Source organism: Felis catus, chromosome C2 (assembly GCF_018350175.1).
Source record: "Felis catus isolate Fca126 chromosome C2, F.catus_Fca126_mat1.0, whole genome shotgun sequence".
Lineage (NCBI taxonomy): Eukaryota > Metazoa > Chordata > Mammalia > Carnivora > Felidae > Felis > Felis catus.
Window position 1 is genome coordinate 126,405,844 of NC_058376.1, and position 16,302 is coordinate 126,422,145.

The 16,302-nt window shown below is 39.4% G+C and overlaps 1 protein-coding gene across 4 annotated transcripts in view; it reads left to right on the forward strand.

Annotated features, from left to right (window-relative positions):
- STAG1 (stromal antigen 1) overlaps window positions 1–16,302 on the forward strand; it is a 410,325-nt gene that overhangs the window by 281,191 nt on the left and 112,832 nt on the right. For all 4 annotated transcript variants that reach the window (XM_023260539.2, XM_045036401.1, XM_019810669.2 and 1 more), the window contains one exon: window positions 4,869–4,992. In XM_023260539.2, the coding sequence (XP_023116307.1) occupies window positions 4,869–4,992 (124 nt within the window). The remainder of the gene's footprint in view (window positions 1–4,868; window positions 4,993–16,302) is intronic.

A 16,302-nucleotide genomic window follows, 5' to 3' on the forward strand; every position in this document is an offset into this window, starting at 1 on the left:
CACAATTATGAAAATTAGTTAATCTTATGATTGCCTTTACACCTTCCCCTGTTGTACTAACTTTTTTACCCCCTTTAATCTTTGCTTTGGAAATTCCCAAATATCACGTAAACATTCCTATTTTTTTTTAATTTTTTTAATGTTTATTTTTGAGAGGGAGACAGAGCACAAATGGGGAAAGGGAGACACAGAATCTGAAGCAGGCTCCAGGCTCTGAGCTGTCAGCACAAAGCCCAGTGTGGGCCTGGAGCTCATGAGCCATGAGATCATGACCTGAGCTGAAGTCAGATGCCTGACCAACTAAGGCAGCTGGGCACCCCTAAACATTACTTTTCCAAATGGACTGAGGGTGTTGGAAATAGATATTAAGGTGTTAAAAAGAAATTTAATATGAAAATCAAGGGTTAGTGGAATATTTCAATATTCAATATTGAATATTCAATATTCAATAAAAATGTACTGCATTTTTATTGTACACTTTGCTCAAAATGTTCATAGAGGGCAAGAAAGCTATATCTGGTAATAAGAGGATATGACAACTAACATCACAGGAGCTTGAAAGAACAATCAGTGTTGTTATTTAGAGTAAAATGAAGGCATTGTAAGCATAGAGATGACCACAGACATGTAGATACTGATGCACTTAAGCTATTTGGACTAAGGAAGAACTCACTCATGGACCAGACTAGAAGATTGGTTATTGGTATGGGTCTTCTATAATAGTAGAAAGTAATGATATATTTTGTCATGTAACAAACCACTCCATGTGGTTGATTCTAATATGGCTTACTTAGGTGGCTGGTGGCAGAAAGACCCCAGTTACTCACCATGTGGAGTTCTCTGTAGGGCAGCTAGAATGTCCTCAGGACATGACTCAGAGAGAGTGATCCAAGAAAGTGAAGTCACAAAGCAGAAGTCACGATCTCTTTTATGACCTAACCTCGAGTCAAAATCCATCATTTCTACCACACTGTATTTGTTAGAAACAAATTACTAAGTATACCCACATTTAAAAAAATAAGAATGTATCTCTACAAAAAACAATTAACAAGGAATTTGTGGACATACTTTAAAACTACCACAAAGGAGTTCTAATTTTATGTATAATCTGTGATTACATAATATAATTACCTATAGAGAATGATTAGTCTAACAGGATGGTATCAGCAGGCAAAGTGGATTGGAATTTCAAAACCTGAACAGGAAACAAATTGCCTCGGGACTTTTAATAGTAGCAGAATGTGCTGTCTGACCACATATAGTCAAATTGTAAGTCTAGAAAGGATATTAAGAAAATTTTTTTTAATGTTTATTCATTTTTGAGACACAGAGACAGCCCACGAGCAGGGGAGGAGCAGAGAGAGAGAGCACACGGAATCTGAAGCAGGCTCCTAGCTCTGAGCTATCAGCGCAGAGCCCGACACGCGCTCAGACTCGTAAACCATGAGATCATGACCTGAGCCGAAGTCAGATGCTCAACCAACTGAGCCACCCAGGAGCCCTGGATATTAAAAATTCTTTAGTTAAGGGGGGAGGGGTCAGACTGGCATCTGAAATAGACAAGGATTGAGATTCCAAGAAGACGAGTTGTATCAAAATGTTGGCAGTGCATGCAGAGAGGATCTATTTCCAAGAACATAAGCTTTTAGGAGAATGGTAAGACTAATAATCATTAGAAATTAGACTTAGACATAAAGATGGTTATAAAAAGATTTTGAACAAGATTTCTCTCCTGAAAGCTATAAGCCTTTGTCATTTCTAGATCTTAATACCAATACACTCATCATGTTAATACCAATAGTAATGGTATTCGTATTGGTAATACCAGTGGCAATGAATGGAAGAATGTTTGAATTGTGTATATGTGCAGTTACCATACTTAGTAGTCTTTGTAGGTTTTGTTTTTTCTTTTTAGTTTATTTATTTTGAGAGGGAGAGGGAGGGGCATAGAGCCAGAGAGAGAGAATACCAGGCAGGCTCCACATAGCTCTGTGCAGAGCCATACTAAGGGAGTGTGAAGCACTGACAATGAGACCATGACCTGGACTGATATCTAGAGTTGGACTATTAAGGGGCGCCTGGGTGGCTCGGTCAGTTGAACATCAGACTTCGGCTCAGGTCACAATCTCCCAGTTCACGAGTTTGGGCCCTTCATTGTGCTCTGTGATGACAGCTCAGAGCCTGGAGCCTGCTTCAGATTCTGTTTCCCTCTCTCTGCCTGCTTGCTCGCTCGCTGTCTCTCAAAAATGAATAAATGTTAAAAAAAATTTTAAGAAAAAAAGAAGAGTTGGACTATCAAAAGTCTGATGCTCAACCAACTGAGCTACCCAGGAGCCCACAGTCTTTGTAATTTTTCATCAACGTACTATACCCATTCATTTTGTCTTCAGGCTGCTTTCATAGTATTGTGTAATAAACAAACAAACAAAAACTTAGTCTGTTTTTTAACTTTCTGGATTTTGGGTGGTTTTTTGTTTTGTTTTGTTTTTGGTTTTTTTTGTTTGTTTTTTAGGATTGATTTTTACAAGGGTAATACAGTAGAGAATAAGTGTAACATACCTTTGGGAGAGTAAAGTGATAAGATTTGGGTGTTTTGTGATTGTTTTAATTATGCTGTTATTGTTTTCATTTGGTCAACCCAGTGGAAGACAAAATACATGAAATTGTAGTTCACAGAGATGGAAATATATATTAAATAGTAGAATAATACCAAGTTGGGTAAGGATATGAAACGCTAATTTATGGAAAAGATTGTTAATATCTAATAATGCAGAAGATGTATATTACTCCTTTTCCAGAAATTTCACTTCTAGGTATAAAAAGTGTGTTACAGACTCAGTTGACCATATCCTAACATCAGATACACAATAGTTCAAAAAAAAATATTCACTTGGCTTACCTCATGTGACACTTTTTCATATTTTCTATCCTAAATCCTTTGTTTTTCACTAAATAAATGTATTTCATAATGTGCTGATAGGTAGTCATATACTGTTTGAAAACACTACCCTACGTAAACTTTCAGATGTGTGCACAAGAAGGCATATACAAGAATGTTTATGGCATTCATTGTTAATAAAAGCAAAAACTTGGAAACAGCCTAAATGTCTGCCAATGAGAAAATGTATAAATAATTTATAATAATTTCTCTATATGCAGAAAGGAGAACTGAACATCATTTTTGGAGAGGATACCTACAAGATACTATTTATGTAAAGCTTTAAAATCTGTAAAGCTATATATATGAACTTAAAGCATAAAGATACAGAAGGGAGCATTTATGGAAGGTTTAGTAGGTGCCAGGTGTGTTCATTCTCACAGTAACTCTGAGCCCTAAGCTAGGTACAGTTATTATAACTATTTTACAATTGAGAAAATCTAAGAGGGAAGTAACTTGCCTAAAGCTACATAGCTAGTAAATAGTGGAGTTAGGATTTGAACTTAGTATGTCATGCTCCAGAGTCTGTACCATTAGCCTATGCAATAGGATCTTTCCATAAGAAAAAGGCATTAAAAATATGTAGGAAAACTAAAAATTGTAATTTAGTAGAATGGCTTTGAAAGAGAAAATATCAGGGCTCCTGGGTGCCTTAGTCGGTTGAGTGTCCGACTTTGGCTGAGGTCATGATCTTGCAGTTTGGGAATTCGAGCCCTGCATCAGGCTCTGTGCTAACAGCTCAGAGCCTGGAGCCTGCTTCAGATTCTGCGTCTCCTCCTCTCTCTGTCCCTCACATGCTCATGCTCTGTCTCTCAATAATAAATAAACGTTAAAAAATGTTTAAAAAGAAAAAATTTCTCACATTTTTATTCTTGAACAAGGGGACTTAGAAGGAATTGAGATTTATTAAAACAGAGAATCAAATACCAGAATTCTGTATTCTCTTTTGTCATAAAAGAGAAACTAAGAAAAGCTCCCGAATTAACAGTAAAATTCTAGCTGAATTATTGCCAGATTAGCAATTAATTAACAGACGATTGATTGTCTTTTTTAAATTGGAGAATTAAAATTACCTAAAATTTTAACTTACCTATATATGGTAAATCAGAAACCTCGAAGATTGAGCTACAAAAGAAAGTTAAGATTTATCTTATGATCTTTAATATGATTTTTTAAAGCTATAACTAATAACCTGTTAAAAGATAAAGTAAAAATATTAAAATTGTATTTGTTCGTGGTTCACAAATCTTACAGTATGAAAATCATCCCAGGAGTGTTATATTAGATGCTTAAAGTGAGATGAAAAGCCATCTGGGCACGGTGCCAGAAACCTGACTTTTGGTACACTTCACAGTGTAGTCACCAGGATTGTTCCCATTTTGACTGTGAATTATTAGGGCAGTTACTTCAAGGTTTTGGTTTTTAAACTATTATACATTTTCAAATAATATATGCTTCCATCATTTTCCCTTAAAGATACTAGTTTGTGTTTTGGTCATGTTTATTTTCTCTTAATTCAGTAGATGTGTGCTAGCTTAAAAGATTCATAATTATTTAGAGAAACAATTTTTGAGTTCCATATTATTCTGTGTTTAGATGATGGTATGCTGGTTTCCTCAGACTTAACATGTTTCTTGACTCCATAATAGTTGTGAGGCTTTCAGAAAGCTCCCAGGTTTCCTAGTCCAATGAAAGTAAAATCAAAATTAGATGATTTCCAGAAGCATATTTTTTTTCAGTTTGGTACTGGTAATTTTTGTTTTATAGAAGACATCTAAAAAACAGAATATACTAAAACTGGAGGATTTTTTAGAGTGCAGATATAAATACAGTATTAGGAAAAATGTTAATATTTACTTGCTGTAAATGAGTATGAAGTACATTCTAGCTTTGGATGTTAATCTGAGCTTTGTCTGGTTTTCTTCTCTAGTGATGCTATTGCTGAGATTAGAGCCATTTGTATTGAAGAAATTGGAGTATGGATGAAAATGTATAGTGATGCCTTCCTAAATGACAGTTACCTAAAATATGTTGGCTGGACTCTTCATGATAGGGTAAGTTACTGTTTCAGACTTTGATAGAAGATATGCTTGTCTCAATACTAGAATGCTAGGAATTATGATGGCATTAGTTGAGTTTTTAAGAGTTGTAATAATATGAAAATTTAAGATGATACACCTAAATAAATTGTTCATTTGATGGCCATGACAAAACTTGAGACCTTGGCCTGTGTGGAAATTCTGTCTTAACTTACTGTAATACCATCTTAAACCAAGTTGACAACCTAGTACATCTAAGGTTTTAAGAGAATATACCATCCCAAGAAGCTAATTATCTTTTTCTAGCTTGGAATCAAAAGAGATTCCTTGTTTCTCTTAATATACAACAACAACAACAACAACAAAACCTTCTTGTTTTGAATTTGTTAAAGCCATATGACAGTAGAGTATTTTATAAGAGTTGAGTAGATTTGTTGGATTTTAGAATATTTGATCTAAAAATCCATTTTTATTTCTGTGCCCCTAGAAAAGGCGCTCATTTTGAAAGGAATCCCACATTATCAAATGCTGAATAAGTAATCCTCAAAATAACCAAGGGGAGGAGTGACAAATTATTGGAATTTTTATATTGAACGACCTGATATTCTATAACTTAAATTGCCAGATATTCACGAATAGAGAAACCTTACAATTTATCTTAAATTTTTAAATGCAATTATATTATTAGACTTTTAAGACAATTTTGGTAATACTCTAAGACTTATTTTTTATGTATTACCATTATCAGCCTGTAGGGCATTTACTTTTTAAATAAAAGCATGCTAAATATTACCAAAGATAATTTGAAAACCATAAAATTTCATATATTATAATAAAACAGCCCAGGGGATTTTACAGACCACTTTTGCTATAAGAAATAGTACAGAGTATAGGGAGATCATCACCCGTTGGTTGTTCAACCCCACAATTACTAATGTTTAATTGATGATTATAAGGGGTTCTTATCCCCTACCTTATTTGAAGGAATATCCAGTTAGTACACAGTGAATTTTTTCCTGAATATTTATCTTTGCTGCAATTCAGAATCCTTTTCTCTACACTAATAAATCCCAAGCTTGATCCTATGTTTTCTTTCTTCTAATCCTCGTGTGGAATTCAGGACTTTCACAGCTAAGCCTCATCTCAGGTTTATCCAATTAAATTTTATGCATTTTGAGAGAAAGAATTATACAGTTTGTCCTCACAAGCATACACGCATGGCTAAATCCAACAAGACAAACTTTTTAGTAGGAATAAATTTAAAGTCTTGTATTTTTATTCCTCACCACTACCATACCAGTTTTCCTTCTCCTCCCTCCTCCTATCTCCCTAATAGAGTATCCTACTAAATTTAAGTAACAGTAAAATTGCCAGTTTTAACAGAATTTATGTAGGGCTGCAAATTCTGGGGAAGACGTATTTGTTGGGACTTACCAAATACAAACCACCATTACTTTAAAATAAATCCCAAAACCATGTTTATAGAAGTTTTCTGTCCAGATAAAGGAAGAGGGAGGGAGGTTTTGTACATTGTTGATAAAAGGATATGAGAATACTATTTTCAGTAGAACATTTTTATAAACCTCTTTTACAATTACTTTATTTAGAAAAGAGTGTCAGTAGTAAGTAATCCCTTCTAAGCTTTCCTTTTTGTCACTCTAATATCACTGAAATGTTGCACTTTTTTCCATATGAGGACTGTAGTCATTTGCTTTCTCTCCTTTTTAAAAAAATTTGTTTTAATGTGTTTATTTGTTTTGAGAGAGCTCATGGCACAAGCAGGGGAGGGGCAGAGAGAGAGGAAGAGAGCGAAAACCCCAAGTAGGCTTCACACTGTCAGCACAGAGTCTGACACAGGGCTGTCACTCACGAACTACAAGATCATGACCTGAACCGAAATCAAGAGTCCAACACTTAGCCAACTGAGTCACCCAGGCGCCCTTCTTTATCTCCTTTTAATCATCTGTTTGAAAGTGCTTATTCTATAGGCTGTGGCCTCTGCCTTCCAACCTGTCCTGTGCCTTTTCAAATGAGCTGATAAAATTGCTGTCTTTTTTTAAGATTACATTTTAATTATAAATTGCATTTTTTGGGGGCACCTGGGTGGCGCAGTCGGTTAAGCGTCCGACTTCAGCCAGGTCACGATCTCGCGGTCCGAGAGTTCGAGCCCCGCGTCAGGCTCTGGGCTGATGGCTCGGAGCCTGGAGCCTGTTTCTGATTCTGTGTCTCCCTCTCTCTCTGCCCCTCCCCCGTTCATGCTCTGTCTCTCTCTGTCCCAAAAATAAATAAAAAATGTTGAAAAAAAATTTAAAAAAAAATAAATTGCATTTTTTGTTTTATTGAGATAAAATTGACATAACATTGTATTAGTTTAAGGTGTACAACATAAAGATTTGATATTCCTATGTCTTGATTTCAGAATATCAGTCCACATTCCTCAATAAGACAAACTTTTTTCTTAATACTGCAAGTTCATTTAAATTTTGTTGTATAAGTTTTGGTCAATAGAAAGACAAGCAGTCTCTAACTAAAGGAGTTATTTATTAGAGATTCAGTTCGTCTTTCTATTGACCAAAACTTATTTCTAATTTCTCTACTCGTTGGTTTTTTTAGTTCTTTCATTGATGGTGACACAAAATAGGTCTAATTTAAATTCAGCTGTGGTAATCTCTGTGTTCTAGACTAAATATCCTAGTCTCTTTACATTTATGCTCATGACACTAGATTACCTTTCACTTTCCTTTACGGTTTGTCAGTATTGCTCTTTATTGTTTTTGCTTTTAGCGCTCTGTAAAATTCTTCTTTCTTGCCTATGCTTGATATCTCATATCAGAATCTCTGTAGTGCCTGAGTGGAACCTATTTTCTGTTGTTCCACCCCATTTCTTCTTCTCTGTGTTGACTCATCTCATATCCTCTTTAAGTTCATCTAAAGCCTTTTTAGCTCTTTATATGTCAAGCAAAATGATACTTGACGCCTATCACCAGGGTAGAAGTTCAAACACTTATGCCCACTGCATCTTGAAACCAGGTTTGCCAAAGAAAAGACAACACAGTCAAGCACTGGATGGAGCAATGTTTTACTCACATAAGAGGGGACAGAACAATATCGGCTTCACTAGTGGGCCTTGGTCCTCCATGGCCAGCAGGTTCCAACCAGCAATTGGCATGGGGCAGTTGCCCTGCATGTACCTCTCTTATGCCACAAAACTAAGGACCCTGTCCTCTCCCCTGAAGAGATAGTTTTAGTAGTGAGTTTGGCCAGGTGCCTTGTGACTCACATGGTTAAGAAGACCATGGGGACCTACAATGAGTCTGAAATAGGAATGATATTTCCACAAAAGGCAGTTATCCCAGCACAGGTTGCAAAGACTCATCCCTTGATAAGGAAATGTTCCAGACCCACGGCCCATTCTTATGCAGCCAAGTAGGGGTCAAAAGAATGCATGCAGAAGACTACCTTTCCCAGCAGTCCACACCTCACCCCTGCTTGGTCATCAAAGTGGCAGATAAAGCAAATCATATTCTGTAGGACCATTGCCCGCTCCAAACCCGAAGACAGAATTAGGTCCAATAGGGCCCTTGAACAACCTATATGGATGTGGATTGCTTATACAGCTTCCCTGTCATTTGGAGATGGCACTTACCAGGGTGCTTAAGAGAGCCAGACCCAGGAGAATGATCAGGCTTCCCTGGAGGATGGTGCTCAACTAGAAACCCCAAGTGCCTAGATTAAGCCAACTAAAGAGGTTAAAAACTAAGTCTGAGGGCCTGTGAATATACAGCTAATAACCATCCCATATGAATGTGGATATTCACCAGCTCAGTTTTTAACTTGAATTATTGACATATGTACACACATGCCACACTTTTCTACACCAGATGATCGAGGGCTGTCACCACACTGGCTAGTGAGTTCATTGAGTCTTGTTGATCTTGAATGGCTTACACAGTAGCATTCACTATTTCTGCCATGGTTAAGGACAGGTTGTATACCATTTTTTTCTAGGGCTACATACCTATACCCAGTATTAGAATTTGGATAATTGAATGAAACCGGTGGTTAATTTGTCTTCCCAGGAGGGAACTGTGCACCACTCTGTGGTGTGTCAGCAAAGCATGTCCTTTCCAGCCCTCTCTGCAGTTCCTGACATGGACAGTGAGGCAATAAAATCTTTCCCTTGGAGGCATACATTCTGTTGTCCATTGGAGTCCACAGAGAAATACATAATACACGAGTGTGGGTGACATCCACCAGGGATTTGTTCTCAAAATGCTGACTCGTCTCAGCCTGCTTTTGCCATATGGTTACCAAGAAAGAAAAGTTACATATTGGGTGTCCACATCCAGAATTTAAATAAAGATTAGTAATAACCATTCTAGTACAGGGGTCTTTTTTCTGTCACATCATAGATGATATTAAAGCAGGAGACTCCAGGGGCGCCTGGGTGGCTCAGTCTGTTAAGCGTCCGACTTCAGCCCAGGTCACTATCTTGCGGTCCGTGAGTTCGAGCCCTGCGTCTGGGCTGATGGCTCAGAGCCTGGAGCCTGCTTCCAATTCTGTGTGTCCCCCTCTCTCTCTGCCCCTCCCCTGTTCATGCTCTGTCTCTCTCTGTCTCAAAAATAAATAAACGTTAAAAAAAATTAAAAACAAAAATAAAAAAAATAAAGCAGGAGACTCCAGAGTATGCTTGCATCTGGACTGTATTGAAGGACTCACCCAGTGATTTGACCCATTGATAACTAAGGAAGGTCTGAATAGTTGTAATTGGCCAGGACATTATAGTGGGAATGCAGGGCAAGAGGGACTTTATTCCAGAATGACAAATCCAGCATTGGTTAAGTTTCCCTTCTCTTACTGTGGCTGTACAGATTTTTATCAAGTTGTTGTTTTACCAGGCATTCTGTAGCAGAGGATTCTGTAGGAATGAGAAGAAAGAGTAATGTTCCTCCCTATCTTCTACTCCATGAACCTCCTAAGGCCAAAGATGCTCCGGTCTACTACTTGTGGTGCTAATTACTTAGGTGTTGCAACCCAGGCTATCTGCCGCAATCCTGATGCTACTATCTTTTTGAGCACCCAGTGTCATTGTTGCTTGATCCATACTTTTTGGCCTTAATTGGCCAATCCAGAAAGGGAGGTCATGTGCTGCACATACTTGACATTCCAGTAACATCACCCACCTGATCTGAAGGACACTAGCACTGTGGTACTTCTTGGTTTTGTCTCCTACCCTTATGGTTTCCCATAGAAGGGAGGTGCCCAACGGAAGCATCACATCCAGAGTAGGGTCAGGGGGCCACGTCCGGTGTGCTGTGGCAGCCAGAACTGCAAACCAGTACACCAAGGGGAAAAAAGAATGACTGCTATACTGAGATTGGTATTTTGCAGGCATAGCCTAAACACATGGCTGCCTACTCCCTGCCCTCCACCGCATCTAACCTCAGTATTTCCCAGCATGCATCATAGTGCCATTTTCCCCTTGTACTGCCGTGCACTGTTTAGTAGCCATACAGCCCTAGTCAGATGGGGGTACCAATTCATTAGCAGGCTGTCTTGGTATTCTTTCTTTAGTTGCTGTGTAAGTCACCCATTCATTCATTTAGTGGCTCCATTGGCATAAAAGTGATAATATGCATAAAAAGTTCATATTCCATGAGAATATATACCTATTGTTGTCTTGCTTGGGCAATGAAGGATATTCCTTGGTCAGAGTGAAATCTTTTAGGGCATCCAAAAATATGACATAAGGTTTGTTCAAGGACAGCTGTGATAGTTTCAGTCAGCGTCCAAATGTCAGACTGGAATAGGAATACCATAGTCTGAGTAGGTGTTAATGGCAGTGAGGCAGCATCTGTGCTCATGGCTATGGGTTGGGGATACAGTGTGATCAATCTACTAGACCCAGGTGGGTCCCAGTCCTTGATTAATGTGTCCCAGTTCTCTCTAGATGATTTGAGTATATTGAGAAGAATCATAAGATTGCACTGCATCCTTAGTCTTGGTGTCTTCCAGGGTTATCCCTTGGGCTTTGCCGCATTTTTCACATATGCAGTGGACTCCCATGTCCAGTTCATAGATATACCCAGTGAGAGATTGTTGCAGCCTGCAAGGCACAGGGTGGATTGGCATAAGAGTACTACTTATGCTTTTATTTTAAAAGGTCTTTTGTCTTGACTATCCACATGAGTGACATATTTTTTTCTTTATAGACAGTAAGCTGCTGCCTTGGTTCTTTTTCCCATATGGGACATCCCTTAATAGTCTAGTCTTTTAGTTGCCATTCTCCTGACCATTGACGAGAGCCTGTGAGTTGGTAAAAATGTATCATGGCATGGTGGTAGGGGTGGCCTGTACAGCTATCACCAAAGCACAGAGCTTGGCCCATTGGATAGAACATCCACATCTTGTCTCAGTCGAAAGATGGACATCTCTTGGCCAGGTGGCAACTGCAACCCAGCAGGCCCTATCTGCTTTAAGTTCCACAGGGCAGTCAGTAAACCATGGCTTACAGTCACCAGGCACATTTTAAAATCTTGTGCCCTAGGTAGCCTTAGGAGAGGCCAGAGCATCCCCTATAGGTTCTTTGTGCCTTTCTGGTAAGCTGGCTATTTGCTTATGGAGCCTGCTAGTCCCTTGGGATTCTGTCCAGGCCTTATATTGGGTGTTCCATTTCCATTTTATGATTGAACTTTGGTATGAACCTTTCTAATTTTATTGGTAGGCTTTGTAATTATCCAAGTGAAAATAGACAGTTCAAGTTGTAGTGTTTGGGTATAGCACTCTGGATGTAAGATGCTCCATCTCTATTAGTGCCCAATAGCAAGCAAGGAAATGTCATTCAAAAGGGGTGTATTGGATGGTAGCTTCTGGAATTTTGCAGATCCAGAGTCGAAGAAGCCAGGGCACCACCTGCTGCCACAGACCAATCAGTATGTTAGGGGTGTATGGAAACCTGCAGTTCCATCAGTCTAGCAAGTTTCAAAGGTCCCCAAAGCTGTGTCTGGGCCATGGCTTGTTGAATAGCTTCCAAGGCCTGCTGCAGCAAAAGACTTCATTTAAAATTGGTGCTTTAAGGGGTACCTGGGTGACTCAGTGGGTTGCGTCTGACTCTTGATTTCAGGTCAGGTCATGATCTCACAGTCAAGACATTGAGCCCTGTATCAGACTCTGTACTGGATGGTGGAGCCTGCTTGAGATTCTCCCTCTCCCTTTTGCCCCTCCCCCATTCGTGTGTGTGTGTGTGTGTGTGTGTGTGTGTGTGTGTGTGTGTGTGTGCGCACGCGCGCGCGTTCTGTTTTTCTCTTAAAATAAATAAAATTGGCTGCTTTGTGGTTCATCTCAATTAAAGGAGCCAAGAAAGCACCCTGGTGGGACACATGCTCTTTAATTACTCAAAGAGGCCCACTGCTGTTGGGATTCCTTTTTATTAATGGGTGCTGCCGAGGCCTATATTTTTGTTTGATTGTCTCTGGGATACTTCTTTAGTTTCCCACCCAAGTGCCCCCTAATGATTGCACCAGATACGCCAGGCCCTGGACTTCATCTAGTTTTATAGTCACATTGGCAGTAATCATTTCATCAGTGACTTAAGTATAGCACTGCAGCCACATGTTTTTCAGTTAGCCCTACTGTCAGAATGTTATTAATGTAATGGATGACTAAAATGTCAATGAGGACTTGGGCTTATTGAAGATCAAGCCCTAGTCAATAATGACATATTACAAGAAATAGAGTAAAAGTGTATGCAGGCTGTTTTGTGTGAATGCTAATTGGTCCTCATCCTCTTCATGCAAAGAGACTGAGTAAAAGTCATTAGCCAGATCAGTAACAGTGTACAAGTTTTCCCTATGGGTTGCCACCATTGTGTACTGATGACAATATCAGGGGCCAAAGCTGGAACTTTTCCATTTAACCTGTGAAAATCTATCAACCTCCATGCTCTGAGGCTTTCCTAACTAGCCAGACAGGGCTATTATATTATGGCAGGATGGCTATCAGCTCCTCTGCTTATCTTGTCTTGAATTAACAGAATAGTGTCCTTTTCCCCATCATGGATTCAGTATTTTTGTTGAACAGTATGCAGTGGTTTGGGCAACTCTGTAGTTTGCAAGGAATGTACCTGGCCCATTATGCTTGAGTCTGCCCTTGTTGTGGTGCATACCCCTTGAGGTGGCGATGGCATTCAATACTACACATAGTCAGAATGTTAATAACCTAATTATATACTTAGTGGTGGGGACTATAATCATCAGCACACAAAATGGTCCAGAGGACCCTATCCACAAACACACGTGGACTTATCCATCATGGGTAACTACACCATCCTCAACCACCAAAAGCTACTCCTACGAGGACCTAAAATTATTGCCATTGGAGTACCAGTACCCAAGGGCTCCCATAAAAGTCTGAATTCCACCTCCACCTTTCATTCTGTCCTGACAGGGGCATAGGGCCTCTAGTTTCAGGTAGGGACTCAGAGACCTTGGCCCCATCCCTAACTGTGCTGTAGACATTTGAGTCTACTATGCCCCATCACCAAATGTGCACCAGCCAGGGTGCATGAGGCTCCCCTGGGTCCATTCACATCTGTCCTCCACTTACAGAGAAGGACTTCATTTCAACAGTTTTGTTTTCAGCAATGCCATTAGTGGTTTCACACTAAGTGAAAACTCATCTTATTTGATGTGTGTAGGAAGCCAGGATCAGGAGACATTTCCTACATGGGACCCCTTTACTTCTCTCAGAGATCAATTGTGACCCCTAAGACACCATGTGAGTTGAGAGTTGGCATGAGAGCAGGAAGGCAGTCAAAAGCCAGAATATAGTTTCCATACTCTTTTGAGAACCCACCTCACATTTCCACCCTCATCCATTGCACCAGCTCATCCTTGTTGTTAGATAATCCACATCCCATTTGTCATCATATGTCCAGAGGGAGAGACCAGTAGTTCAGTCAGTCCATCACTACTACCCCATCTACAGAACTGGCAAGTCTTTTCAGTGGGGCTAGCCCTTTTGTGTCCACCATTTCATGGTGTTTTATTAGCAGCTCTGGATCTCTTGGTAAGGAAGTGTTCCAGGCCCAAGGCCCATTCTTATGCAGCTAAGTTGGGGGTCTTTACCAAGTTGAGGGTCTAAAGACGGCATGCAAAAGACTGCCTTACCCAAGGGTACATAACAAGTCCCTTTCAATATTACTTCCTCTCTTCTTACCAAATTAAAAAAAAAAGGAAAAAAATGCATACAAGGAAACTTTTGGAAGTGATGGATATTTTATTGCTTTGATTGTAATATCATGCATGTACACATATGTCCAGATTCATCAAACAAACATGAATTTTTTCCTTGTGTATCTGTTATGTCTCACTAAAATTCTTAAAAATAAAAAAGACTTCCTTCTCTCTACTCTCTTCCACTTGCTGCATACAAACACATCTTTTTTTATACAATTTACGTATTTTTTATAATTTACATCCAAGTTAGCACATGGTGGAACAATTTCATAAGTAGATTCCTTAAGCCCCTTTCCCGTTTAGCCCATCCCCCTCCACAACCCCTCCAGCAACCCTCTGTTCTCTATATTTAAGAGTCTCTTATGTTTTGTCCCCCTTCGTGTTTTTATATTATTTTTGCTTCCCTTCCCTATGTTCATGTTTTGTATCTTAAAGTCCTCATATGAGTGAAGTCGTATGATTTTTGTCTTTCTCTGACTAATTTTGCTTAGCATAATACCCTCTTATTCCATCCACGTAGTTGCAAATGGCAAGATTTTATTCTTTTTGATTGCCGCATAATACTCCATTGTATATAAATACACCACATCTTTTTGATCCATTCATTCATCCATCAGTGGACATTTCAACTCTTTGGCTGTTGTTGACAGTGCTGCTATAAACATTCGGGTGCATGTGTCCGTTAGAAACAGCGTACCTGTATCCCTTGAATAAATACCTAGTAGTTCAATAGCTGGGTTGTAGAGTAGTTCTATTTTTAATTTTTTGAGGAATCTCCATACTGTTTTCCAGAGTGGCTGCACCAGTTTGGATTCCCACCAGCAGTGCAAAAGAGATCCTCTTTTTTTTTTAAACACTTATTCATTTTTGAAAGAGAGAGCACAAAGAGGGGAGGGCTAGAGAGAGAGAGGGAGACACAGAACCTGAAGCAGGCTCCAGGTTCTGAGCTGTCAGCACAGAGCCTGATGTGGGGCTCGAACTCACGGACCATGAGATTATGACCTGAGCCGAAGTCGGCCGCTTAACCGACTGAGCCACCCAGGCACCCCCAAAAGAGATCCTTTTTCTCCACATCCTCAACAACATCTGTTGTTGCCTGAGTTCTTAATGTTAGCCATTCTGACGGTGTGTGGTAGTATCTCAGTGTGGTTTTGATTTGTATTTCCCTGATGATGAGTGATGTTGAGCATTTTTTCATGTGTCGGTTGGCCATTTGGATGTCTTCTTTGGAGAAGTGTCTATTCCTGTCGTTTGCCCATTTCTTTACAGGATTATTTGTTTTTTGGCTGTTGAGTTTGTTAAGTTCTCTATAGATTTTGGATACCAACCCTTTATCTGGTATGTCATTTGCAAATATCTTCTTCCATTCTGCCAGTTGCCTTCTAGTTTTGCTGATTGTTTCCTTCCCTGTGCAGAAGCTTTTTATTTTGGTGAGGTCCCAGCAATTGTTTTGCTTTTGTTTCCCTTGCCTCCAGAGACGTGTTGAGTAAGAAGTTGCTGCAGCCAAGGTCAAAGAGGTTTTTGCCTGCTTTCTCCTCGAGGATTTTGATGGCTTCCTGTCCTATGTTTAGGTCTTTTATCCATTTTGAGTTTATTTTTGTGTATGGTGTAAGAAAGTGGTCCGGGTTCATTCTTCTGCGTGTCGCTGTCCAGTTTTCCCAGCACCATTTGCTGAAGAGACTGTCTTTATTCCGTTGGATATTGTTTTCTGCTTTGTCAAAGATTAGTTGACCATATGTTTGTGGGTCCATTTCTGGGTTCTCTACTCCGTTCCATTGATCTGAGTGTCTGTTCTTGTGCCAGTACCATACTGTCCAGATGATTACAGCTTTGTAATATAGGTTGAAGTCCGGGATTGTGATGCCTCCTGCTTTGGTTTTCTTTTTCAAGGTTGCTTTGGCTATTTGGGATCTTTTCTGGTTCCATACAAATCTTAGGATTGTTGTTCTAGCTCTGTGAAGAATGATGGTGTTATTTGGTAGGTATTGCATTGAGTATGTAGATTGCTTTGGGTAATATTGACATTTTAACAATATTCTTCCTATCTAGGAGCATGGAATCTTTTCCCAGTTTTTTGTGTCTTCTTCAA